At 37.8% G+C, this 26,028-nt stretch overlaps 1 protein-coding gene across 2 annotated transcripts in view; it reads left to right on the top strand.

Annotated features, from left to right (window-relative positions):
* Positions 1-26,028, top strand: part of GRIP1 (glutamate receptor interacting protein 1) — a 681,920-nt gene that overhangs the window by 485,359 nt on the left and 170,533 nt on the right. For both annotated transcript variants that reach the window (XM_090273572.1, XM_090273573.1), the window contains exon 2: positions 10,946-11,026. In XM_090273572.1, coding sequence (XP_090129698.1) covers positions 10,946-11,026 — 81 coding nt within the window. The remainder of the gene's footprint in view (positions 1-10,945; positions 11,027-26,028) is intronic.

The raw sequence follows: 26,028 nt of genomic DNA, 5'->3' as shown, positions 1-26,028 counted from the left end.
TTCAAAATTAAACATTCACATTTTGTGAAGTTGAACTTCATTTTCCTTGTTCATCCTAATTAACTATAAAAGCTGAATCTTTGTTCAGGCAAGATTTATGGGAAAAAGGTAGTAAAGTTGATTAAGTAGACATAATCCAAAGAGAGTTAGACAAGCAAGTAATACATAAGGAGATTGTATGTCTGAATAATTTGTCTCAGAAGCAAATGAAGATAATTTGATAATCTTTGGACTATTAAATCTAGGTACCTGGGTTTTAATTTTTCTTTTGCCACTGACAAATTGAGTCATAATAGACCATTTAATATCAATGAATTTTTTCAATTAAAAGCTCAGCAAATGATAGCCCATAGCCTTGAAAAATAAAAAAATAAAAAGGTGTGTCAAGTATCTACCTCTTTATTACAATAGAAAGTGGGAGACAGGTTTAGGCAACACTGGGATTTCTTTACAATGGTCAGACTTTCCTCCCACTATGGGTTGTTTGGTTGTTTAGTTGTGCAAACTCTTTATTGAGGCAGTGTAGCCATATTGGGAAAATAATGGCCATTGGTTTCAGAATCATGGGTTAGTGACATATCTCTGTCACTTATTAGCTGCTTAGCATTAAACAGATTTTTAGCTTCCCTGAGATTTAATTTTCTCATCTGTAAAAATGGGGATAATAATATCTATGACTATGTAAGTAAATCTTCTCTCAAAGGAGTTCATACAAGGGAGATAAGCAGGTTGGTAGTTACAAGGTGGTATAGTAAGTGCTACCATAAAAACATGTAGTTGTCACTGTAGCATCCCTGATAGTTCATGTCTATCACTCAGCTTCCTCATCCACCAGATAGAAGGATAGAACTACCACCTCTTGAAGTCAGAGCAGTCCTGATGCTTTATTTACACTATTTTATTCAGTCCTCACAGCAATTCTATGAAGTGGGTACTATTTCCACTTTGTAGATGAGGAAACTGAAGCTCAGGAAGAAGACGTAAGTTTCCAAAGCCACACAGCTAGTAAGTGGCAGAGCAGGATGAACTATGAAAGTTACATACAGTAAAATTTTAGTGCTTTAAAAATGAGTCTAGCACCCTAGCTGGTATGGCTCAGTGGACTGAGTGCTGGCCTGTGAACCAAAGGGTTGCCAGTTCAATTCCCAGTCAGGGCACATGCCTGGGTTGCAGGCCAGTTCCCCAATTGGAGTGCATGAGAGGCAACCACACACTGATGTTTCTCTCCCTCTCTTTCTCCTCTCTTCCCCTCTCTCTAAAAATAAATAAAATGGGTCTATTGGTCTAACACCATCATAAGGTTTGTTTGTTTGTTTTTTTCATGTAATCACTGCTTCTTGCAATAAAACCAGAGAATATCCAAAGTACGGATTTAAATAATGCTAATCACAGACTCCCTGGATTCTGACAGCAACAATAAATCCCACTTTAATCATGCATTAAAAACATATGTCATCTGTTTGATGAGTAGTCATCTGCCATCGCTTGACCTAGCAATTAATTAATAAAGCAAAATATGTGACAACTCAAGGCATATGTATAAAATATGTTTTTCCCAAGGGATCCACTTGTAAGCCTCACCACCTACCCTCATAGCAAGAAGGTTTGGCTTCTACCATGGTATGTAAGGAGACTGGCTCACACTTAGAAATTCGGTTAAATCTGGGCATTTTCAAAACTATATAAAAAGTGAGTTCCAAGATAGGTCTTGATATAAGCCAAGGCCAGAAGAAACAACATTCTTGGGAAGAATGACTAATGGGTATGTTAATCACCTGGGTTTCAAAAGCTCCCCGTGAAATTCTGAAGCCTAGTGAAAAGTCCCCACCTGTGTGCCCAGTGACCCCGCTGCAAGAAAGCAATCCCGAGCCTGAGAACTGAGGTTGCCGCTCCCGTTTTCTGGAGCCTGGCTGTTCGCAGACATGGGCTGTTGAGCCAGAGGGAAAGCAAAGGCAGGCTTGATGATCTGTCTTGCCAACTGCACAAGTCATACCACCATTTTCTTCATTGCATTCCTAGATGTCACCTGATCCAAGATTTATTTTCTCCTTCCATCTGCATGACACTAATGAAAGGTTTGAGATATTGTAAGCAGCAGTCTATGAACATGTTATCTGGAATACTAAAGGCAAAAAGAGAGTGCTCCGCTACTTACTCATTTTAAGATGATAAACCACTTGTAGGAGGATCCAGTTCATAAATGCTCTATCAGGTGAGAACAGTGGGCATAGAATGGAGGAGTTAGATAAATCCAGCCAGATTTCATCTCCTAAACTGCTTGGAGCTTATTGGCTAAAAAGCATTCTTGCAAATGATTTATTAATATGCCAAGAAAAACCTTGAATCTTAGATCATAAATTAAACTAAGAATTCATGACAGAGAAGTGAGACCTAAAAACTGGGAGAAATATTTTCTTTTCTAACCTGACATCCCAGGACATCTTCAAGTGCAGCCTCAAGCCTCCTCTACCAGTGACATACAGTCATGCAGAATAGACCCAGACACACATACACCCACAATGCACACACACACTTCAAAAAATATGTGAATCAAATTTTGATGAATAGTATATCCTGGTGGTGAAGAGCAGACTCTATAAAGACATGTGAGTTAATGCTTCATTTCTGGACTTTTCTTCTTCATAACATTTAGGAACATCATTTCATCTCTATAAGCCTCTGTATCCTCATATTTCAAGCAGTATAATTGTACCTGTGCAATTACCTTGTTGCAAGTATTGACAATGTACGTATGAGATAGTCAGTGCAGTACTGAGTATGTAGTACACCCACACTGCTCTAGTTTTCATTTTAGCATAATAGCAGTTTCATGTAAAAATCCCCCTGAAATCTACTATTTAGGATGAACAATGGCAAGTTTTTTTTAAAAACCAGGACTCCTTTTGTAAAGTGAATTTATCCTTTCCTGTTATCTTAAATTTTATTAACTTATTGTGAGAAGAAATAAGGTTACACATCTAAAGTGCTTAGACTCATGCTGGCGTTTAATGAGTGCCCAATAAGTGTTAGCTATCATTGTTATAGCATTATTAGTATCATTGACATTTTTAAAAGTCTTCTGGTTGACACAAGTATGTTTGAACTACTTATTGAATGATGCACAAACTTGGAAGTAAGGAAGAGTCTGTAAGAAATCATTTGGTTTACTTGTAGAGGAAACCAATGGCATTAATGTATAATGAAAGAAACATCTAAAAATGTTATAAGATTACAATTAAACCCTAACATTTCTTCATATAATTTACATCCCTTACACACAACCAGGAGCTTCAACCTAAGGTTTATTTTTCCTTCCATCTATCCTGCACTCTGATAACTTCTGGCTTAATTCATTTCCTTCATTACCACAAAGTCTCATCTGTAGTTTTACTGTTTTGATTATTAATTAAAATAGACTCCTGGAAAAAACTTAATTTTCCTCAACGTATTGGAAACATCCTTTGGAGCACTGTTTCTAAGGCCACTATACACATCAACATGAAGGGGGGTGTTGGGAGTCACACAGTGGGTCTTGGCACATGTAGGCTGTCACGTATGGTCCTTGTGCCTCAGTCCCGTCAATGACCTTAAAGAAGTAGTCTGTCCTAGCTCCAAAATGTTACTCAAGGTCATAAATGTACTCTATTCACTTTTCCCTTTATGACTCCAGGATGCTAGGTGTAGATACAGACTTTCAGCTTGTTTATTGGAAACTGAGTTTGAACAGTGGTGGTAACACTTTTTTTTTTTTTTTTTTTTAGGAATTTATCAGCACTAGTGACTACCTGATCATTGATTTGTATAAATTAACTTGCCAGCAGTTGACATTTATTTCAGTTCTCACCAACTTTGTTAACAGGCCAAAAGAAAAAGAAGGAAAAATACTGAGCCACTGAACCATGTTTGAAAGTTGCCTGAGTCATAAAATATCATCATTGTCACTGTCAGAGCAACAGGTGGGGGCTAAACTGTGATGTTCTTCCCCACATGACTGGCAATTTTTTTGCTGTAATATTTAATCCCTGAAATGGTTGTGCGATTGTGATTAATACAATTTTGAGGACATTCTGTCATTGTGAAGAAACCACTGTACATTTGTTTTAAAAATGAATTTGTGCTGTTTGAATGATTTTTGTTTAATGTTCAAAAGCAAAATACCTTGTCCCCTTTAATAATATAAAACACATCTATGTGTGTCTAGATTATAAAACTATGAGAAACCCTGCAGAGTCAAGGATAGATATTAATGCCATGCAAAGGCAAAACAAATAACAAAAGAGAGAAGGGAAAGGAGACCATTGGAGGGGGAAACATCTCTAATAGAAAAGAGACTAGGTTGGGGCAGCACACTGCCTCTGCCTCCTGCCATCAAGCTCAGATCATTCTCCCTTCTGGTTTAAAACTGGATGTGTGGACCAAAACTTTATCCCATTAAGGGAAGGAGGTGAAAATGCATTGTCAATGAAATCAGTTGTAAGCAGCTATTCATCTTAGCTTCAATAGGCCAGCATGATAGCATAGGACCCAGAAACCTCGGACTCAAGGATAGGTTGGAGGTGCACTTTTTGTATGACCCTAGAACAAGTGTTATTTTAACATGGAATTAAGAACTATTTAAGTTGGAAGAGGAGCCTTTGACCAATTTGTTGAGTTTGCATTTCTTTGAGTCATGAAGGGCACTGTGCTTAGAGCTATACATTGTTTTAACAAAAAGAGAAAAACGTACTTGTATAAATCCTGTTATCAAAACCCTTTGACATCTCCCCTTCAGGAACTCTTCCTTAAATTTTAGTGTGCCGGCAAACCACCCGGGCAGCAAAGGGAACTGGAGATCCAGTGTTTGCAAGAAACAGCCAGCATGCAAGATGTTCATGCTGGGCTGAGGTGACATGTTCACAGGCTGGAGGACACCACACAAAGTCTCCATGTTAGCTGAAAATTAAAATGGCCTGTTTTCTTGGTTTTTCTGATTGCAGAGTTCTGGATAAATTTATTGTGGCGATGCTCCCTTTCTCCTTCCATTCCCCACCTCCACCAGCATCCCCAGCACATGCGCATTTCCCCCTCAGCTAATGAAGCACATGTTCCTGTCTCAAACCTATGGAGTAATAAGGATTCCTCAATCACCATTCTACTTAAAGTTTGATTATCTTTTATCCATTTGATTCTTAGTTTGCATGTAGTAGGCACTAAAATTTGTGGGATGTAATTGACTTCAAGGAACAGATTATTTCCATCAGAACAGATTCCACTTCATTCATGAAAACAGAGTTTTCTTCTGAATTAATAATGACGAGCATGAATGCTGTGGCATTAGCTGCCTGTCTCCCTGTTGCTAGGAAATGGTCATAATGTTTAATTGCACAAAGTGCCTTTTTTTTTTTTTTCCTCATCAAAAAGTTAAGGGATCTGCTGGCTTAGCAGGTGCCTCAGTTATGCATAATTAGTTGCTAGGAATTGTGTAGCATAGGCTGATTAGTCTCAGCCAAAGGATATTAAATTTTTTTTCTTCAACAAAGCCCTGAACACAGCTAGCAATTTTTGAAACCACAGTCATATCCGGTTCATCTGGGAAGCCCAGACCCTGGAGTGAGAGAGGCAGGAGAGGGAGACAAGAACCAGCCTGATTACATGTGGGAGCTATTTGATGCCCAGCGACCTTTCAAGGTCATGACATGAAGGGACCTCAGTCTGTCCTGCAAGATGCGATTCAGCTCCAACATGGGCTTTGATTGTGATGCAGAATGAAGCAATGCTCCTTAGGTGTCTGCTGTTTGCCTTCCAAGTTTGCAACACCAGCTTCACTTGGAATATGTAATCAAAATAAATGATCTGTGTTTGGCACATGAGAAGACTGACCAAAATGGAGGGAATGACAGGGACAAATAGTACACCCCTTCATCGTTCCACTCTGTTTTAAGTATATGCATGACTAAGCCCCTTTCTGTACCTCTGTTTACAGTGTTGATTTCTCTTAATGGAGGGGATTTTCTCTCACCTCATGGGATAACACTAGAAAGGGTTCCCATGCTCTTCCTTGTTATGACCAATATCCAACCCCTTTGACAGTGGGTGCCATTATGTGTGACAGTGATATCTATCTGCTAAGATGTCATTAGAAAAGACTGACAGTTCTGAAACCCTGAGATGCACCTAATGATCACTTGCAACATTTAATCAGTGAGCACTAGCTCACCAGCTGAATGCCTGCTTTGCTCCTAGAGTGAACTTCCTTGTTAATATGATCCACCATTAAAGTCAAGGCTAGGAGTCTAATATGAAAATCAGAATTCATTTGCTTGAAGGCATTATTCTAAAGATTGTTCAATAAATCCTTCTGTAGTGTAAATGAAAATTAAAGGAAATATTTTAATATCCATTTTATAAGGAGTCACAGATTTTCAGCATGCCATACTGTTACCGAGTAAAGGGGGGCTTCATTCATGTGGCGCCTTGGTGTAAAATTCAACAATTAGTGTTGAGGAAAACAGGTCTTTATTTACAATATTTCAACCTGAGGAGGGGATGGGAGCACTCCTGCTCAGAGCCCTGTTTTCCCCCAGATCCAACACTTCCCTTGCTCCCCCAAAAGCTACAAGCCAACCCCAAACCCAATAGTTCCCCATCCCTTATCTGTCAGCTCTCTCCTTCAGGATCTGCAGTGTGATGTCATCAGCCTCCGTATAATATTCCAGGAAAGCATGCACTGCACTACACTGGATCATGGTGAAGTCCAGGAAAGGCACAAGTCCTAAGAGAGTGTCCTCTCTACATATCCCAAGTTCCAAGAGTCCAGATAGAGTCCAGGTCTGTAAGGCAGAGTCCTAGGTGGCTTCCAAGTCAGCTGGAACAGGCACAATCAGAGCAGCAGCGTGCCTGCTTTCTTACTAGCCCAGGCCGCATGGCTGGATCATCCCTATGAACTACATGGCTGCTTGCGGCTTCTCACCACAGACCAGCTTCACTACAAAGCTGCCTAGTTGCTACATCATGGCTCTCTTTCTACGCACCAGACCTCGTGGCAGGCTGGTGTGGTCCTTCTGCAGACTTTCAAACCATGTGGCTCCCCCAAATGGCTGTCGCCTTAATTTTTAAACCCTAACCATGGCCTGTAATGCAGTCAGTGTAGTGACAGGTCCTGGCCACTCACAGAATCTCACACAGGCCCTGTAAACTTTTTGTCACCATTCTATGCTCAAAGCCCCTCCCATCTCCTTGGTGCTGCCATAGCCATTTGCATAATTAAGAAACTAGATATCTCTCAGGAAAATGGCTGTGCTCCACTGAGTCCCATCCCCCAAATTCTGAGGCTTCCATCCATTCTCTTATAGGAAGTCAGTACTCAATAACTGTTGGGTGATGCCGTGACTTTCAATGGCCTAGGCTATAAACCCAGGGAAAAATTCAGAGGTAGGAGGGAGGATAGCTCATAACAAATGTTTGCCTTTCTTCAGGTTGCTTATTTACAATAAATGCTTTAATTTGAAAAGTTGAATACAATTCATTCATCTATCAGCAAACACTTACTGAATGCACACTGTGTGTTGGGCACTGTTCTAAAACTATTATCTACTGATTGATTCCTTTCCTTGTCATTTGGCCAATTTTATAATACATATGTAATTGATTGGCACTTGAAGGTCTAGTTAGTGTCTTACTGATAAAGAAGTGTTAACACAGATCTTATAATTCAGTGAACCTTTGAGGCCCTTACTAAGGAACAGTGAACTGAATTAGCACTTTACTTTATTATTTTGTTTGCAAAAAAAGTGAAATGACAAGTATAAGTTGGTTCTGTAGTACAATTTAAGTGTACTTCATTTTAGGCAAACAAATATTTGGAGGAGAGGGGAGTGGGTTTTATACACACATGCGATATATATACACACAGCTATGATTGCTCATTGTCATAGGCTCCTCCCTAGGAATTAATTCACATCATGTAAGGTCTCTATTGTAGTGTTGTGTCCATTCACTTCCCTGTGTGATACTGAAATGTGCACCTGTTAGCCTAGCAAATTTCATTGTCCCTTCAAGAGGAAATGCATAAAAAGGAAAAAGCTTGGGGATAAAAATAAAAGAAATGCAGTCTAGACATACTCTAGATATGTCCTATAAATTTACCTCTCTGGGCCTCAAGTTCTAACTAGAAAATGAGTGACCTAGATCATCCCTTATAATCATGAAATTCTAGTGATATATCTACAAATATCCACTAAGGGCCGCATGAAAAACTGACAGAGGATTCCATAGCTCTCCCTGACTTTATGCTCAAGGATTAAAAATATACCCCAGACATTCCTGTGCTTTAGTATCCTACATGGGGTTATTGGTCCCTGAATTATTTATTGTCTTCCCTCTGTTTCTACTTTCAAACAAAGTTTGAATCAAGAGTTGACGTTGAGTAAAGCACATCATGAGAGTTGATGTGTTCATTCTGTGATTGGTTGCTTTTTATAAAAGGCCCATAATGCCTCTTAGAGATGTAAAATGAAGACATATTCTTAGGAAAAGTTTCTTTAAAAACAAATGGTGCCACGCTGCTCTGCTGCTGTGCACTCCTTTTACTCTCATGATAAATGTTGCCAAGATTCTGCCTCACTCCCATTAGGAATTACTGCTTTCACCCTGGTAGAGTTCAGCAAGCTATTTTTAGATAATATAGAACTTATTTCAATCTGGTTCTTTGACCAATACAACTTTCGGCTTCTAGATAAGTGTTTATTTTGGCCTACCTCTGTAAGGACACTGAATGATGAGAATGAGGACAGGAGCTGGGGCGCGGAAGCAGGCCAGATGGCCATCCATAATTCACTTTCAGCCTTTTTAGGATGTGCATGACTAGACTATCTCAGCTCTATTTCCAAATACAGTATACTTGTAAACGAGAAAACAATTCCACCAGGGTTGACTACTTCTGTAATGCAAAATGGGTGAGTTGTTTGTTTTTTTTTTTAATGGCTTCTTAAAATATACTATCAAGTGCAAAAACAAACAAACAAACAAACAAACACAAATCAGCATATCCTGGGCAAAATGTCTTATTGCCTTTTAAGAAATCTAACACTGGATTCAAACCAAGATTTTAATTGGCTGGACCCTTGACAAGTTGAAAACTGTCAAGAAAACCTTTAGGCTTCCAAGATACTATCCCTAAAACTGGTTGTTATGATTTATATCCTCTGGCTCAGTGCTCTATACTCATAAATATACTGCTTCAAAGTTTTGGGATAATAAAATAAAATATATTTTAATTGGCCTTATTAAAAAACTAGATTTTAACATATAGTAAATGTGTTTCAGTGGGTGCTGTATGTGTGTGAAGCATATTTCCTGGTTATTAAATCAACACTGAGGAAAGCACTCAAATACTCAGGTGAGAATGGTGGGGCATATGGAGACTTCTGTTTTGTGGTTTGTGATTATACTCAAAATTGCATTTGCAAAGTAAACAGTCAAAGGTCTAGGTTGCTGCTTCATAAGCAAAAGTGAGGCTGTTGATTGTATCGGTATCCGAAGGTTGGCAGTTTATGGTTGGAAAAATATAAAGAATTGTGTGACAAATGGAATATAAACATAAAACAGTGTGACTTCCATTTTTTAAAGTTAATTGCAGTTTACAGCAGTGTTAATCTTTTCTTTTTGTCATTGCTTGTAAAGACCTTGTTAGTTTTAGGAAGAAATCATGAATCATTTCAACCAGAAGTATGTCCTAGAGAGAAATAGAGTTCCTCAATGTTAAAACTCAAACCATTTAGTTGGGAGAATTAATGTTTTTCACATGACAAAGCCTTGTTGCTGTATTAAATCCTTGTTACATTTAGTAGTTTGCCAAGCACATATGGTTCTTTTCAGTCCTTTACTGATTTCCTATTCTAATAACAACAAACCAACCTTATAATATGTCCAGAAGTAACATTTGTGTCATCTAGCCTCACTAGACATGCTAGATAATTATTTTACATAATGTTTACTGAGACTATATACATCCTAATGGCTATTCAGACATCTTTTACTTTAAACAAATGTCCACATGAAAACTAGGAAGAATTCTTCCTTTCTATTTTAACCATAATATTTCCCATCCTAGATCATTACTATGTTCCAAGCTAGATTACATTCTTTTCTAGATTTAACAAAATAATTTTACTCAAATTTCATGAATCCATCGCCTCTAACATCTTGTCACCAATTGAGCTTCTTACCGAACTATCACAGATATACTGAGCTTCTGTCTTTTCCATTGTTTTTTATGGTTCTTCAGATTATTTTCCTCTCTTTCTAAATGGCAAATCAGCTCATTGCAGCTTACCTCTTCTGTTGCCAAACCATCATTCCTTTCCTGTTCTTAACCTCCCTTCTCTGGTCTTACTCTGAATGTCCCTGTTCCCTCCATCCGGCACTAGATGCCAGTTCACAATTTCGAGAACCCACCAATTCTGTGTGTCTTTATTTGCCTGCAATACTAATGATCTGTCATCTGCTTATCTGAAATACAACATTTCCTTTCATTTCCTTTGTTCTTCTACCTGATTATTCTTAGTGCCCATTGAGCCATTTTATTCCTTCTTTGTCTTCCTGTTACTGATATTCACTGATACTTCTTTATCAATGAATGTAGCCCACAGGCAAATAATTTGCATATTATATTTCCATACTTCATACCATTTTATGCCTTCGTGTGCACCATGGCTTGATCCTGACAATCCTAAGAGGTGGATGAGAAAATATTTCCCTCTTTTATAGGAGAGGAAACTGACATTCAGAACATTTTCAATAACTTATCCCACAGCTAAGCTGAGGTTAGGACCAAGATCTACCAACTCTTTCTACTGTACCATACCATATCACCTCTATCCGGCAGAAGGGCTGCAATCCACTAAAAATCTTCACTGCGTTAGAAACTGGATGGAAATTAACCAAACCCTTCATTGTACCTTTGCAGATGAGAGTCCCTACACTAAATCCGCCAGCCAGACAAAGCCGCCTGATGGAGCATTGGCTGTGAGGAGACAGAGCATCCCAGGTTAGACCAGATTGTTGGATTTTTCAGCTGTTTTACTTTTGAACCCTGTTATTTGGTGATCCTAAATAATCCCACCTTGGTAATAAAAATTATGCTATTCCATAGGGCACAGGCTGCATTCTGTACAACTTATTCAAACAATATTCATGAAAGCTAGACTTTGGAGAAGCTTGCAAACTTGTGAGAATTCATCTTGTGTGCAAATTCTTTAGGAAGTGACTTGAATTTAGGTCAGCTCTTACTCATTTACTTGCTCTCATCTCTGTTTTCAGGGATGACTTTCACAGAGGCATCTATTTCTTTACTTAGATGTGTAACCAGCAGGACAAAAGGGTTCAAAATTGCTATAGCAGGGTATACATGTGCTGAATAAAAATTATTCCTTTCTTCTTATCTCTTTGAACCTGGATTTACTTCCAATGAACAAGTCTTGCGAAATTCTAGAACGTTGCTTCCTTAGGAAACTGTGATTAAGATTCTTGTAATACGTTAAGTGATACCTGTTTTTTTCAACAAAATATTCTTAATGGATATCTTTAAATGACTTCACCCCAAAACTTCAATATTTTAAAGTTTTCAATTTGATGACATAACTGATGCTGGAAATCAAGACTTCTGATCTGAGGTATGTTTACATGCCTCTCGGTCCAGGTGTTCAATGATCCAAGCAGCGAGCTGGACTCGCTGGTGCCGACAGTCTCTGACTGCTCAGGCCTCAGGATCTTAAAGACATCCTGTGACTTAAAAAGAATCTTGCTGAGTACTCCATCTTCCCTGATGTTGATAAGGAAATCAAACAAAACTAAGCCCAAATGGTGTTTAACCTTGATTGCTTTCTGTTAGTGTTTAAGGAACAGTGCATCCGTTCCATAGTCTTAAAAGAGTGGATGATTGGATTTCTGTTTTTCTGTTTTTGAATCTATAGATGATATATAGACTTGTTTATCAGGAAGCGTTCTCTTTGGTTAATCCTTTAAGCTTCCTCTGTTGTAAGTTTCAAGTACATTGTGATCATTCCCGGGATGTGCCTGTGAGCTCATTCCTGGACCCTCCCTGTTGATTAGCATATCTGTAAAATCCAATAAAAGGAAGGTGCTTGCACTGCTCAGTGCTGATCCTGCCTGAGCAAGCGGCAGCCCTCCGACCGTCCCACATTCTGTCTGCTTCTGTGCCCTCGACTACTAAGTACTGCAACACATAACTTCTAAAATTAAAGGACGAATGAGATTAAAAATATTATTTAAACTTTATGTGAACTAGGTAATTCATGGAAAACCTCCAATGCAGGCAACTGTACCTAAAAGAAGGGTTAAAAGCCATAATGCATTTAGACATTTATCAAAAATAAGTTCTTTATGTATTTTATACAAGTAAATGGAGTACAGCTAAACCTTACAGAATTTTAGAGTATAGTAGATTTAGCAGTTCAGGAGAAACAAAGCCATGTTCTCAAAATTAAATTGAATGGTTTGGCAAACCTGTCAGTGAAAAGGCAAAATTTCCACTTGAATAAAGAGCAAGATGAACAGCCCTGTTTATGATTATTATTTATTTACATAAGGACTATATGTGGTTATTTTTATTCTTGTTCTGAAGGCTTACATTCATTATGAAAGTACATGGCTTAGAAAGAGGCATATTGTGAATGTTATACATCCTTGCTTGTGTGCTTTAAAGATTCTAAAGTAATTTGTATTTAATAATTAGATGGCATTACCCAGTCCTAAGATTTCTTCAATTCTGTCCTATAACACATCAGTCTTTGTGCTGGTCACGTTTAGAAAAAGTATTGCGGTCAGCTGTGGGCTGTGTCCTTTGCTTTCTCCTTCTATGCATTAAGGAAACACTCAAAGTTTGAAGTTCAAGAATGCTAGTTATCCATCAGCTCCTTCTTGTCTTCTCTACATTAGCTGGTATTCAGTACTCTTCTGTAGGAAAGACTGAAGAGAATTCCCCCAAAAAGTACTATCATCATTTTTCCTCTCATGGGTTCTCTAACGTTATATTCTAAATTATAACCTATGTTTGAGGGCCCAACTTTTCCTTAAAGTCACTGAATAATTTTTTAAATTACATGTTAGGTACACAGAAATTGTTCATCATAATCCTTAGTTCATGACACTTAAATGATTCTTCATTATAGAATGTTCCCTTTTGTTCCTCCTTATGACAATTTAAAAGTCACTGGAATCCTGAGTCTTTTTTTGTAGGCTATGGACAGAGAGTTTTCTGTTCATCTCTCATAAAGTAGTGGCCAGAGGGTCAAAGGTCTTCAAAATCTTCTTCCTTATTTAGAACAGTCCAAGAAGAAAGGTCTCACAAGCCAAAGGACTGAGAAAACAAAGTAGTTAATAGCTGATTGTTAAGAGAAAATCAAAGAATTTTTTGGATGCTTCCAAACTTACTTCTGACACTTCGAGTTCTGAACTCTTACTGTCGTCTTCAAACAACCTATTCTGGTTCTGACAAAAGGAAGGGAGTCTTCCCTGATTATTGGCCAAGAAGTCACTTAAAACAAAGAGCAATCTTCACCTACCTTGTCTATCTTTACCCCTACTAAGTCCACAAGAGAGAAATGGACAGAAGAAAAGGCCGGGGAAAAGCACGCTCTTCATTATTTGCTGGCGCTTCTATTGAGAAATCCCAAAGTATTCTCCTGGTGAACTAAGTTGGACCACATGGAGCTATAAGATTAAAATGCAAGTTAACAGCCTTTGATTCTTTCTCCTGTGTTCACCTCCCGATCTTACTTTACTCAAAAGTATTATTGCTACCTTGGTAGCAAGGAAAATGTGTCTAGAGAAAAATACACCAAGGAAGTGGAAGAAGCCATAAAGAAGAGCTCGGCTCATCTACCAGCCCTGGAATCTTCCCAGTGCAAAGGCACCACTCAGTGCAAAGGCAGCCCCAGGGCCATTGTGCTGCCCAAGGAACTAGGGAGTAAGAAAACACAAGGAAGCTGAAACCTTAGAGGAGCTATGTCTTTTTCTCCACTCCCAATGATGCAGGGATGGTGATCGAATCTGACCATTGAGCATTTTTTCTGATGGAAGGGTGTTGGGGAGTGTAGGGAAGTGGAAGGATTTTAAGCATCTCTATCTAAGTTTTATGAAAACTTAGGCTGTTCTTTGAAATGTATCCTACAAATATAGACCTGGTACTTCTGGAGTAAATATTTATACCATATTAATAGATAAGACTTGTTAACATTGGCTCCACATTTTTTATAGCATAATAAAGATACCTTTTAATAATTCTGTCCCCAAAAGGTAACCTTGAATATTAACAGACATAAAATTTTCTTTCCATTCAAATCAAAATTTACTACCCAGCTAGACCCAAAATTACTACAATTATTTTATAATCACAAGTCAAATATATGCCCACATTAGGTGACAATTCTAAGTGTAAATCCCTTTATTGCCCTCCTTTACTCTGAGAGACAGAAGAAGAGAGAGAGAGAGAGAGAGAGAGAGAGAGAGAGAGAGAGAGAGAGAGAGAGAGAAAGAGAGAGAGAGAATGGATTAAACATCTCAGGAACAAAATACATTTGCTTTGGATAAAGGGTAAATGCAGTATTCATGTTATTTGGAAACGCATCATTTTAATCATGTCTCTTATGGCATAAAATGCGTAAGAAAAATGATTTTTAATCTTTCTTAAGTTTTTGTAAATTTTTAATAATGATGATAATGAAAAAAAATGACAAGTGTCCCTATGATGCTGTAGTTTAAGTTTAGATTAAAGACTTAACATTTTGGTGTATATATATATATATATATATAAAGGATGAATATTTTAAATCTCATTTATATCTATTTTTTTCAGAGAGATGAATTTTAAGTACAAAGGTATTTTTAACTAACACACATCTATGTTTATTAAAAGAATCTATTGATTCTTTTTTATTTGACAGATTATGTTAAAGTTTGACCACTTGAATGGTTTATCCAAAGTATTAGAGGAAATTTGTACATACTCTTGGTTTGACAGAGCTTGCAATAATTTGTGGCTTTAGAGTTGAGGCAGTTAATCATGTCTGTTTAGTGTTAGTGAAGGGAAGACAGGATGCTACACTAGACCTCAAAGACTAAAGTTTGTGTATTATTTATTTGACTTGCTTCCCTTTTCCAGATAGGGTAGCTTTCTTTCTTAGGCTAGTCTTGATAAAGAATTCTGGGCAATTCACAAATACAGGATGATATCAAGCATGCACATCTACCGCATTTGCAAACTTTGGTTTCCTAGAGGAAACATCTTAACTTTGTTGCCAGAATGAAACCACAAAGTATGTGTGGGATTGTTTTTTTTTTTCCTTCAAGAATATATAGAAAAAGACACAGATCAATTTGGTCATATAGAATAGAGTTGACATGAAAAAAGCCTTTCTTGTTTTTCACATTTGGGTATTTGCATGAGGGTAAAAATATGAAACTGAGTGTATGAAATGTTCATTAGCCCAAGATGTATACACTCAAGCTGTTTAGAATATGTCCAGGATCGTCAACACCTGCTGAAAAATCAAAGTCTGGAAAATAATACAGCACCCTTGACACCATGGAGAAGCTGGCCACCTTGAATTAAGGGGAAAGGGCAGAAATTTTGAAGGTTCTGCCCTCTCTTTTCAGCATTTGCCTCTGTTAGCACACAATTTGATGGTTCACTGGTCTAGATTTTCATTATTACAGCAGGTATATAGTGTGACATTTGTACTAGGATTTTATAGCTGAAGCATTCACTGTTTGAGTGTATGAGGGGCAGTTACTCCAGTTTTCAGGCCTGGTTCCGCTTCCTCTGTTTAGTTTCACCATTGAACCCCTCTCCACACAAAAAATGCGTGAGTATCACAGGTTGGAAATAAAAGTCAGCTGAATCAAGCAAGTATGAAATGTCATACAAAGAACAGTGCTGCACAATGCATATGTATATCAAATTATCACATTGTACACTTTAAATATCTTACCTCTTTTCGAGTTACACCTCAATAAAGCTAGAAAAAAAGGAGTAAAGGGCCATTGTATTTGCAATATACTCTTAAATGATTTAGAAAAAATAAGTGTCTCTGTATGTATGGATGAAGGAATGCTTTACAGTGTTCTTACAACTCATATAATTTTCCAATTATTTCAAAATAATTTTTTTTAAAAACCATGGTGCTGCAGAGGCTGCCCAAAGTTGTTGAGTCAAATTCTACTATTAGTGAGGGAATGACCCACATGGGAAAATACCAAGGGACAAGGACCTTTGCTACTCAGTCAAGCTGTCCCTACATCCTCAAAAGCACCCAGTGGGCCAAGGTGAGTACATCGGGGACCTAAGGTCCAGGGTCTGCCCTACCAGAGCCCTTACATCACATCCAGCATTAAAAACCCAAAGCACTGATGTTTACATGTGTTAAAATTACTAAATATTTAAGAAATTGTCAATACTGTATTACCTCTTTAGAGAAGACTTTCTAAGGCCATAAAGTTGAAATGACAGCACTGAAAATATGTGTGAGACTCTGCCCTTACCCCCTTTTGTTTATGTATTTGTGTTTCCCATAGTACTTATCATTATCTTAAATAAACTGATTTTTTTTCTCATTCCCTCACTAAAATGTAAGCTCCCCAAAGACAGATACTTTGTATGTCTTGTTTACTCTCGTATCTCCAGTGTATAGAGCGGTGCTTATCAAATGGTAGATATTCAGACACTACTCATGGAATGAATGAGCATCAAAGGTGAGCAGGCAGGTTTTCTCTGCACAGTCTGTTACCTTACAACTAATATACTTTCCTACAAAAACATGCGACACAGTCTCTGTACCGTGTTTTCTGACTTAAATGCCGTGCACATTAGCCTTCAGGCTGCACCAAATATGACATTTCTAAGGAAATCATCTGCTGCCCACCACTAATGAATGAAATATAAGTCAGCTAGAAGACAAAGAATTTTAAAGACCAGCGGTCTCCCCCCAGCCTTTTCTGTTTCTGTTTGAGTGAAAAATATCGGTGTAGGCCTATAATACCTTAGGAGAAAGTTTCAGCACAATTTAACAATAAAATCGACAAGATGAAAATGATTTATTCAAGTGTTCAGCTGCAGAAAAAGGCTTAAAAAATTGCAAAAATAGCCGGAGTCTATAAATAGAGTAATGCAAAGCAGAACTTATTACTTATTATGGCAGGTACACATTAAGGATTTCCCCCCAGAGAACTGATCCACTTTCTAAATGACTGGTTGTACGTACCAGTTTCTCCAATAGCACTGAGCAGTGCAAGCAGCTTGATTTGTGTGTTCAGTGCTGCGGCTTTCATTAGTGATTCAGAGAAATGATGGTCTATTATGTTTGGACTTCTCTCACACCTTAGTAAACACGGGTGAAATATAATAAACTGGTACATGTGCAGCAAATGATTTTTAAACAATAATTCTCCCAGCATGCAAATTAGGGGAAAATCATTTGTAGTGAATTAGTACTGTCCATGCCTTGACATTTCCAAGACCTCCTGTGTTACAGGAGTAATGGCATTTGGTCAATGTCAGGGTCTGGGTACACACAATAATCAGACCGAGTGACACTTAACAGTGGCCAGCACAGTCTCCCAGTGTCTGAAGAACATTTTACAAGGAGACTCAAGGATACGTGCACAAGAGCTACCAGGAAGAGTCTTTTTCCTCTATTACTTTGCACTGAAGAAAAATTAATTCTCCTACACTGTGGCTTTAAGGAGACCTTCAATCCAGGGGTTTTTTAATGAAGTGACATTAAAATATTAGGCTGGGTGCAAGTTGTATTGATCGGCACTGGAGAAATAGGAACCATGTTACGTACACAGTTTCCTGTAGAACAAAGCAGTTGGACCCGTTAACACTTCTTCCTTATCCGTGGGACTTACATGACTTAGGACAGCTTCCCAAATTTCAGTCACTCACATGTCATCTTCATAATGTTTGTTATATGTCTATCTTCCACTTGTACTCTAATTAAGATGACTTTAGGTCAATTTAAATTGGTTCACTCTTTTGCTTAGCTTTATCCTAACCTTTATTATCTATTATTTGATATGCTAATTATATTTTTCTAATGTAAATTAAAACTTTTTAACTCTGAGAAAATTGAAAATGTTTGTATGTCCCCCTCAAATACTTCCATCAATGTTTATATGCACCATACTTTGGCAAACACTGGCTTGGAATAAGATTCTTCTAAGAAGAAATGACTTTGAAGACCCCTATGCTATATATTTTGTCAGTATATTGATAAGTGGTTGTTGCTTTATAGTGCAGTAATGGGTCATTTGAATGGGAGTGAAAAGAATTCAGAGCTTTTGCTATAAAGTGAAAAGAAACATTAAAAGAGAAAACAGACATTGAACAATATTAACCCAAAGCCTAGGGAATAACAAGAATGCGATGATCACCAGAGTAACCTAATCTACAAAGAGAGAGTGAGGGACGCTAGAGATAACTATAAAAATATAGTTTGCATTCATCTCATGTTATGTTCCAAGTGTTGGAATAAGTATTTTCATAAATGTTGTTTGATTTCTTCTTCACAATACTTCCAGGAAGTAAGAAGTATAGCTTGTTAATACTCTCACTATTCTTTCTCTAATAAACACCTAAACCTACCATACACTCCCAAACATGCACACACATCCAACCCTCTGTTTTTCTCCTTGAATATAGGAAACCCCACCTCTAACTTCTTCTGCTTCAATATTTTCAGAGACAGGAAACACTATCTTACAAAGTAACCCCCATTTTTTATATGTCTACCTATTAAAAGTATTCCACATGCTGATGGGCTGAAGTTTTCCACCGTGTACCTCCATTGGCTCTTCTGGTTATTTTGAACATCCCCAAAGTAAGGTTTTTAGGTACTTTAATGCCCTGTTACAACTTCCCTGAGTCATCGTTGCTTAACCAGGAAAAGCATGTTCCTTCCTTTCACCTTGCCTTCTGCAGCGTATCTTCCTCAACCTGATAGTCTTTCTGCAGTTTTGCAGGGCTCCTTGCATGTGGTAACCAAAACTGAACCCTTCCACCAGCTGTGGTTGAAAACCAACAGAGTACAAGAAAACCCTTCCCTTCCCTGATCTGGATGCTCTACTCGATTAATGCAGATTGAAATTATATTTTACATAAAATAATGATGCTTATCTATATTGAACTTTCAGTCAACTAAAATTTATAGGTCTTGTTCTCATGAATTGCTCTTAAGAGTTAGGCTTTCTCCCTTGAACAGTAGCACTTTGGAAAATGCTTGTCAACTCCACACCCTTTGGTCGGTTGTCTAACATTTATTTCTATTACATTAAGCTATTAAGATTTGAGAAGGGAGAAGGGAGGGTACTAACAATTGTTGGTCATTTTTCATGTATCAGTCTTATTTATTTGAAAGAAATAGTTAATTATCCCAATTTTATGGAAAAAGAAGCTAAGGCTCACAGAGGCTTAAGTAACTAACCCAAGTTTATCTAACAGCAGAGCTGGTACAGTAGTCCCTCTCTGTATCACAGTTCACTTATCGCAGCCTCACTGTATTGCAGGATTTTTTTTAATGTTATATTTAATTATTTGTCGCAGATTTTTCCCTATATCGCAGGATTTTATGGTACTGTATATGTATGTTGTTAAAGTTACGTATATTTAAGAGTGTAGAATATGTTTAAGAACATAAGTGTTTATAAAAGTGTGGAAAAGGTTAATAAGGGAGTGGGAAAGGTTAATAAGGGACTGGGAATGGTTTGTAAGTGTGTGGGAAGGGTTTATAAAGCCTTAAAAAATATATAAATACTAAAATAAATGTAATGTTCCTGCTTCACAGATTTTCACCTGTTGCGGGGGGGTCTAGAACATAATACCCATGATAAGTGAGGGAATACTGTATTTCAGCTACATACCCAGCTCTTTAATGATTCAACTCATCTTTCAACATGGTGGAAATAGTGTCAATTCCTGATCACCACATTTCTTAGCAACAGATTGGCTGCAAATTTGATAAGCATCTAAGAATGTTAAGAATTTTGAACGTTTCAGTACCAAGAACAGAGTTCTGCAGCATCCCCACCAGAAACTGTGATCTTCCCCCATAAACACTGATTTGCATCCTTAATGAACCTCATAGACTTTCTGTTCTGCCCACAGGTTATCATGACAGATGTCTCTGAAAACCCACTGAAATACTCAAATATTACATCCACATTATATTGTCTTTATGTATAATGTTGGTTTGTATACTTTATTCTTCAGTGATATAACTCTCTTTAAAATTTTGCCAGAAGATGCCATCAGTTTCAGAGAGCTAGGATTTCCAGAGCCTCTTATTGTAGAAATTGAGATGCTCACTCACTCTCAGCTTTCTGGCATATCTTTCATCTTTATCTTTGTTTCCTGATCACATCTGCACATTTTTTTAATTCTCTGGGAGGTAATATATCTGGCTCTAGAAACTCAAATATATTTTAAACAGCTAAGGTACTCTTTTAATATTACTTTACCTACCTTGAACATAATTTTTCTTACTTTAATGTTAAATTCTATCCTTTCTAGTTTAAGATTATTCTCCTTAGAGACCACTGGAGATGCATCATGGGAATCAAAAAGCTCAGCATTTCACCATGCTAAGAGTAACTTTATACCAGCTTCTAACAGCAGGTTTCTTTCCCGTGTTCTTCTTCTCCTGTCCTAGAGAACCTAGAAAAATTTTTCCAGTTGTCCTTAACACCTCTGTTAGCTGTAGTTTTCATATGATAAAGCTGTCCATACTCTAATAAAACATATTTCAGTATCTATTATTTCTAGGACAACAGAGGAAGGTGGTAGTAATTATGATAACAACAATTCCTCTTTTATTCTCCAGACACCGGGAATAAAGAGAAAAAAATATTAGGAGTTTGCAAAAAAATGAAATGGCAGATATTAAAAATGATGGTTATGGTCAAGTACTATCAAGGACACAGGAAAATAAAAACATTCATATATTCTTGGTAGGACTGTCTATTTTTGGAAGACACTGGTAACATCAATGAAAATGTTTAAAAATATATGCACTCTTCCCAACATTTCTGAGAATATATCCTACAGTAATCCTTACATCTGTACACAAAGATGTAACTATATTTGCCTACTTATAAGATGTGGTAATTTTTGATAATTATCCCAATCTGATAAAGAAATGCTATTGAAAAAAATGTAAGTCGCCCCAATGACCACTTTTACCATCACTTGCTATCTCTGAAGCAAACATCATTGACTTTGGAGAAGGGTGGCTATGGGAATAAAAGGGACTTCTCGCAGCTCAGGTTCCTCATTGTTAGAAATTGGAATCTGCGGGTCCCTTCAATCAGTCAGGAGTGGACATGTGAGGTATGGTTGACCATGAAAATGGATGGAACTGGAAATAAAACGTGCCAGCAAGTCATTATATGCAGAGATGTTCATTGAAGCATTGCTTGTTAGTAAAAATATTAGAAACAACCTAATATTTCCAGGATAATATTTGAGGAGTTATTCAAACAAATTAGGATGCAGCCATTCTATGAAATATTATAAAACTGTTTGAAAAAAAGTATGAGGTAGACCTATAGGTCATGTCATTAAAAGATTTCCAAGACATAGTGTTAGATTGAAAGTACCATTGTGTTGTTTAATCTAGTTTGGATGAAATGTTAGTGTCTCAGCAGAGAATGAAGGCTGGACAAACACCAATGATGGTTTTCTCTGAGATGAGAGAAGTAGAAGGAGGGTGTGGCTTTGCTCCATATACTTATGTATTATTTGAATCTTATACTAAAATATGTTCATGTAATACCTTGGTAACTTCTTTAAAAATACTATAATTATAAGGGGACTAATAGTGTCGCTGGTTCGATCTTCCAGTCAGGGTACATCAGAGAAGGAAAACTCTGACTCCAAAAAACCTCCGCTGCCTTGCGGCATACCTCTTCAGGGGAAAGGCTAGGGGAGTAAACCCCGACAGAAAATCCGGAGCCGGAGTCCCTAAGGCGGTTTGACGTTGTAGTCAACACCGGCAACTCCTGCGGCGCACCTGAAGCCAAGCTGTATCGACTCCGTCTTTCCCTTGGACCCTTCAGCTGCGAAGAGAGGGGGGGTCTGCTGCATGGGCAACAGCAGACCCTCCATATCACCCTGCCCAGGCTCTGTAGCTTCAGCGTCATCGCATGATGTCGATTCAACACGGGAGGAGACAGATACCATGTCACTCCCGAGTCGGACTGCACAGCCATTCTCGGCGGTGCAGATAGACTCTTAAGAAGCTACACCATCGTCTCTCGAGACGGACGGCTGCCGACGACGACGAATAGTGGATTAGAGCTACCTAGCAGAACCATATCTTTTTGGGCCTCCCAGCCTCACCCCTGCAAATAGAGAAGCAGAGAAGAAGACATCTCTGATGGCTGATACCACACGGAGCCAAAACCTTTTACGTATTTATACACGTGTCAAGAAGATCATCTGCAAGAAAGAATAGCAATGATGTGAGGATCACACCATTCATATAAATAGGAGAAAACAGATTTGAAACAAAAATGATAACTGGTTTTCAGTATTTTTAAATGGTATGGAAGAGGAGTCAGTGTGTTCTCCATGAGCTCAGAGGCATGACTAGAACTCATATGTCAGTCGCCAACCAGCATCGTTCTACTTGCTGAGGGCAGCCTACAGATGTGTTTGTTGGACGAGCAAATACCTTGAGGCAGCACCTTTTCCTCTTCACCTTATTTCGTGTCCACACCCTACTGCTCAGGTTACAGTTTGCTTTATTTATTTAATACATTTCATTAACACCTGCATTTCGATTTTTGATCCATGCTATAAGGCTAAGTTATAGGAAGTGAAATTTGGAAGAACTTTCTAAGACATAGAGAATGGGAGCAAAGCTTACTGGCTAGGGAGTTAGCCCGTCTTGTCTGAATTCCAGCTCTGCCATCTACTGCTATGTAGACTTAGGTTTGTTGCTTAATTTTATGCTTAGTTTCATGCTTCATGTATCAATTTTCCCATTGTACGAAATGAGAGAATAATGAAGACTAAATGAGTTAATGCATATAAGCATCTATAGCAGCCCCCCCATCAATGGTTTTGCTTTTTTATTTTTTTTTAAAGGTAAAAGATAAGTGGTCTTTTATTTTATTTTATTTTTATTCTTTTTCTATTACAATTGTCCCACTTTTTCCCTCATTGCTACCCCCCACCCAGCCCACCCCTTCTCCCACATCCAATCCCCACCCCATTGTCCATGTCCATGGGTTATTTATACTAGTTCCTTTACTAAACCCTTCCCTTACTTACTCCCCTTCTCTTCCTCCTCCCTCCCCCCTGATAACTGTTACTCTGTTCCTTGTTCAGTTTTGTTCATTTGTTAGTGTTGTTCATTAGTCTCCTGTATCAGGTGATATCATATGGTATTTTTCTTCCATTGCCTGGTTTATTTCGCTGAACATAATTCTTTCTAGTTCCATCCATATACCCACAAATGGCACGAGTTCCTTCTTTCTTTCTGCTTCATAGTATTCCATTGTGTAAATGAACCACGGTTTCTTAATCCACTCATCTACAGATGGGCACTTAGGTTATTTCCAGCTCTTGGCTATTGTAAACAGCGTTGCTATGAACATAGGGGTGCATAGGTTCTTTTGAGTTGGTGTTTCAGGATTCTTAGGGTATAATCCTAACAGTGGAATCCCTGGTTCAAAAGGCAGTTCCATTTTTAGTTTTTTGAGGAAATTCCATACTGTTTTCCATAGGCTGCACCAGTCTGCATTCCCACCAACAGTGCACTAGGGTTTCCGTTTCTCCACATCCTCACCAGTCCTGTTGTTGATTTGTTGATGATGGCCATTCTGACTAGTATAAAGTGGTATCTCATTGTGTTTTTTATTTGCATCTCTCTGATGGCTAGTGATGTTGAGCATTCTTTCATATGCCTATGAACCCTCTGTATATCCTCCTTGGAGAAGTGTTTGTTCAGGTCTTTACCCATTTTTTAATTGGTCTGTCTGTCTTCTTTGTGTTGAGACATGTAAGCTCTTTATATATTTTGGAGATCAATCCCTTGTCTGAGGTATCATTGGCAAATATGTTTTCCCATATGGTTGGTTCCCTTTTCATCTTGCTGATGTTTTCTTTTGCTGAGCAAAATTCATTAGTTTGATGCAGTCCTATTTGTTTATTCTTTCCTTTATTTCCCTTGCCTTAGGAGATGTATCAGTGAAAATATTGTTATGTGGGATATCTGAAATTTTCCTGCCTATGTTTTCCTCTAGGACTTTTATGGTGTCACCTCTTACATTTAAGTCTTTCATCCATCTTGAATTTATTCTGGTGTGTGGTGTAAGTTGGTGGTCTAGTTTCATTTTTTTCCTTGTCCCTGTCCATTTCTCCCAGCACGATTTGTTGAAGAGGGTCTTCTCATTCCATTTTATGTTCCTTCCCACTTTGTCAAATAATAGTTGACCATAGAGGCCTGGATTTACAGTATTCCCTCACTTATCACGGGTATTACATTCTAGACCCGTCCCCCTACCACCCCCCACGAAGTAGGAACCTTACATTTATTTTACACTATTAAACCTACATAACTTTAACAACATACATATACAGTACTGCAAAATCCCATGATATAGCAAAAATTCCATAATAAATAATTAAATATAATATTTTTTAAAATCTCACAATACAGTGAGACTGCGATTAGTGAACTGCGATATAAGGAGGGACTACTGTATTTCTAGGCTCTCTATTCTGTTCCATTGATCTATATGTCTGTTCTTATGCCAGTACCAGGCTGTTTGATTACAATGGCCTTGTAGTATAGTTTGATGTCAGGTATTGCAATTCCTCCTATTGCGTTCTTCTGTCTCAAGATTGTTGTGGCTATTCAGGGTCTTTTTAGGTTCCATATAAATTTTTGAAGTATTTGTTCTAGGTCTGTAAAATACGTCGCTGGTATTTTAATAGGGATTGCATTGAATCTATAAATTGCTTTGGGTAGTATGGACATTTTAATGTTGTTGATTCTTCCCATCCATGAACATGGCATATGCTTCCATTTATTTGTATCTTCCTTAATTTCTTTCTTCAGTGTTACATAGTTTTCCAAGTGCAGGTCTTTTACTTCTTTGGTTAAATTTATTCCTAGTTACTTTATTTTTCTTGTTGCTATAGTAAATGAGATTTTTTTCTAGTTTCTATCTCTGATATTTTATTGTTGGTGTACAGAAATGCCTTTGATTTCTGAATATTGACTTTGTACCCTGCTATTTTGCCAAATTCACTTATTAGGTAGAGTAGTTTTTTCGTGGAGTCTATAGGGTTTTCTATGTACACTATAATGTCATCTGCAAATAATGACAGTTTTACTTCTTCTTTTCCAATTTGGATGCCTTTTATTTCTTTTTCCTGTCTGATTGCTATGGCTAGAACTTCCAATACTATGTTGAATAGGAGTGGAGAGAGTGGACATCTTTGTTTTGTTCCTGATCTCAGGGGGAATGCTTTCAGTTTTTGTTCATTGAGTATGATGTTGGCTTTGGCTTTCTCATATATGGCCTTTATTATGTTGAGGTATGCTCCCTCAGTTCCCATTTTGCTGATTGTTTTCATCATAAATGGGTGTTGTACTTTGTCAAATGCCTTTTCAGCATCTATTGATATGATCATGTGGTTTTTGTCTTTCATTTTGTTTATGTAGTGTATTACATTTATTTATTTGTGGATATTAAACCATCCTTGCATCCTTGGGATGAATCCTACTTGATCATGATGTATGATCTTTTTAATGTGTTGCTGGATCCGGTTTGCCAATATTTTGTTGAGGATTTTAGCATCTATGTTCATCAGTGATATTGGCCTTTAGTTTTCTTTCTTTGTTGTGTCTTGACCTGGTTTTGGAATTAGGGTAATACTGGCTTCATAGAAAGAGTTTGGAAGTCTTCCCTCTTCTTGGGTTTTTTGGAATAGTTTGGGAAGGGTAGCATTAGTTCTTCCCT

The sequence above is a fragment of the Furipterus horrens genome, unplaced genomic scaffold (assembly GCF_987537825.1).
Source record: "Furipterus horrens unplaced genomic scaffold, mFurHor1.1.pri manual_scaffold_4, whole genome shotgun sequence".
NCBI classification, from domain to species: Eukaryota; Metazoa; Chordata; class Mammalia; order Chiroptera; family Furipteridae; genus Furipterus; species Furipterus horrens.
This window is presented reverse-complemented; position numbering and strand designations above follow the sequence as displayed.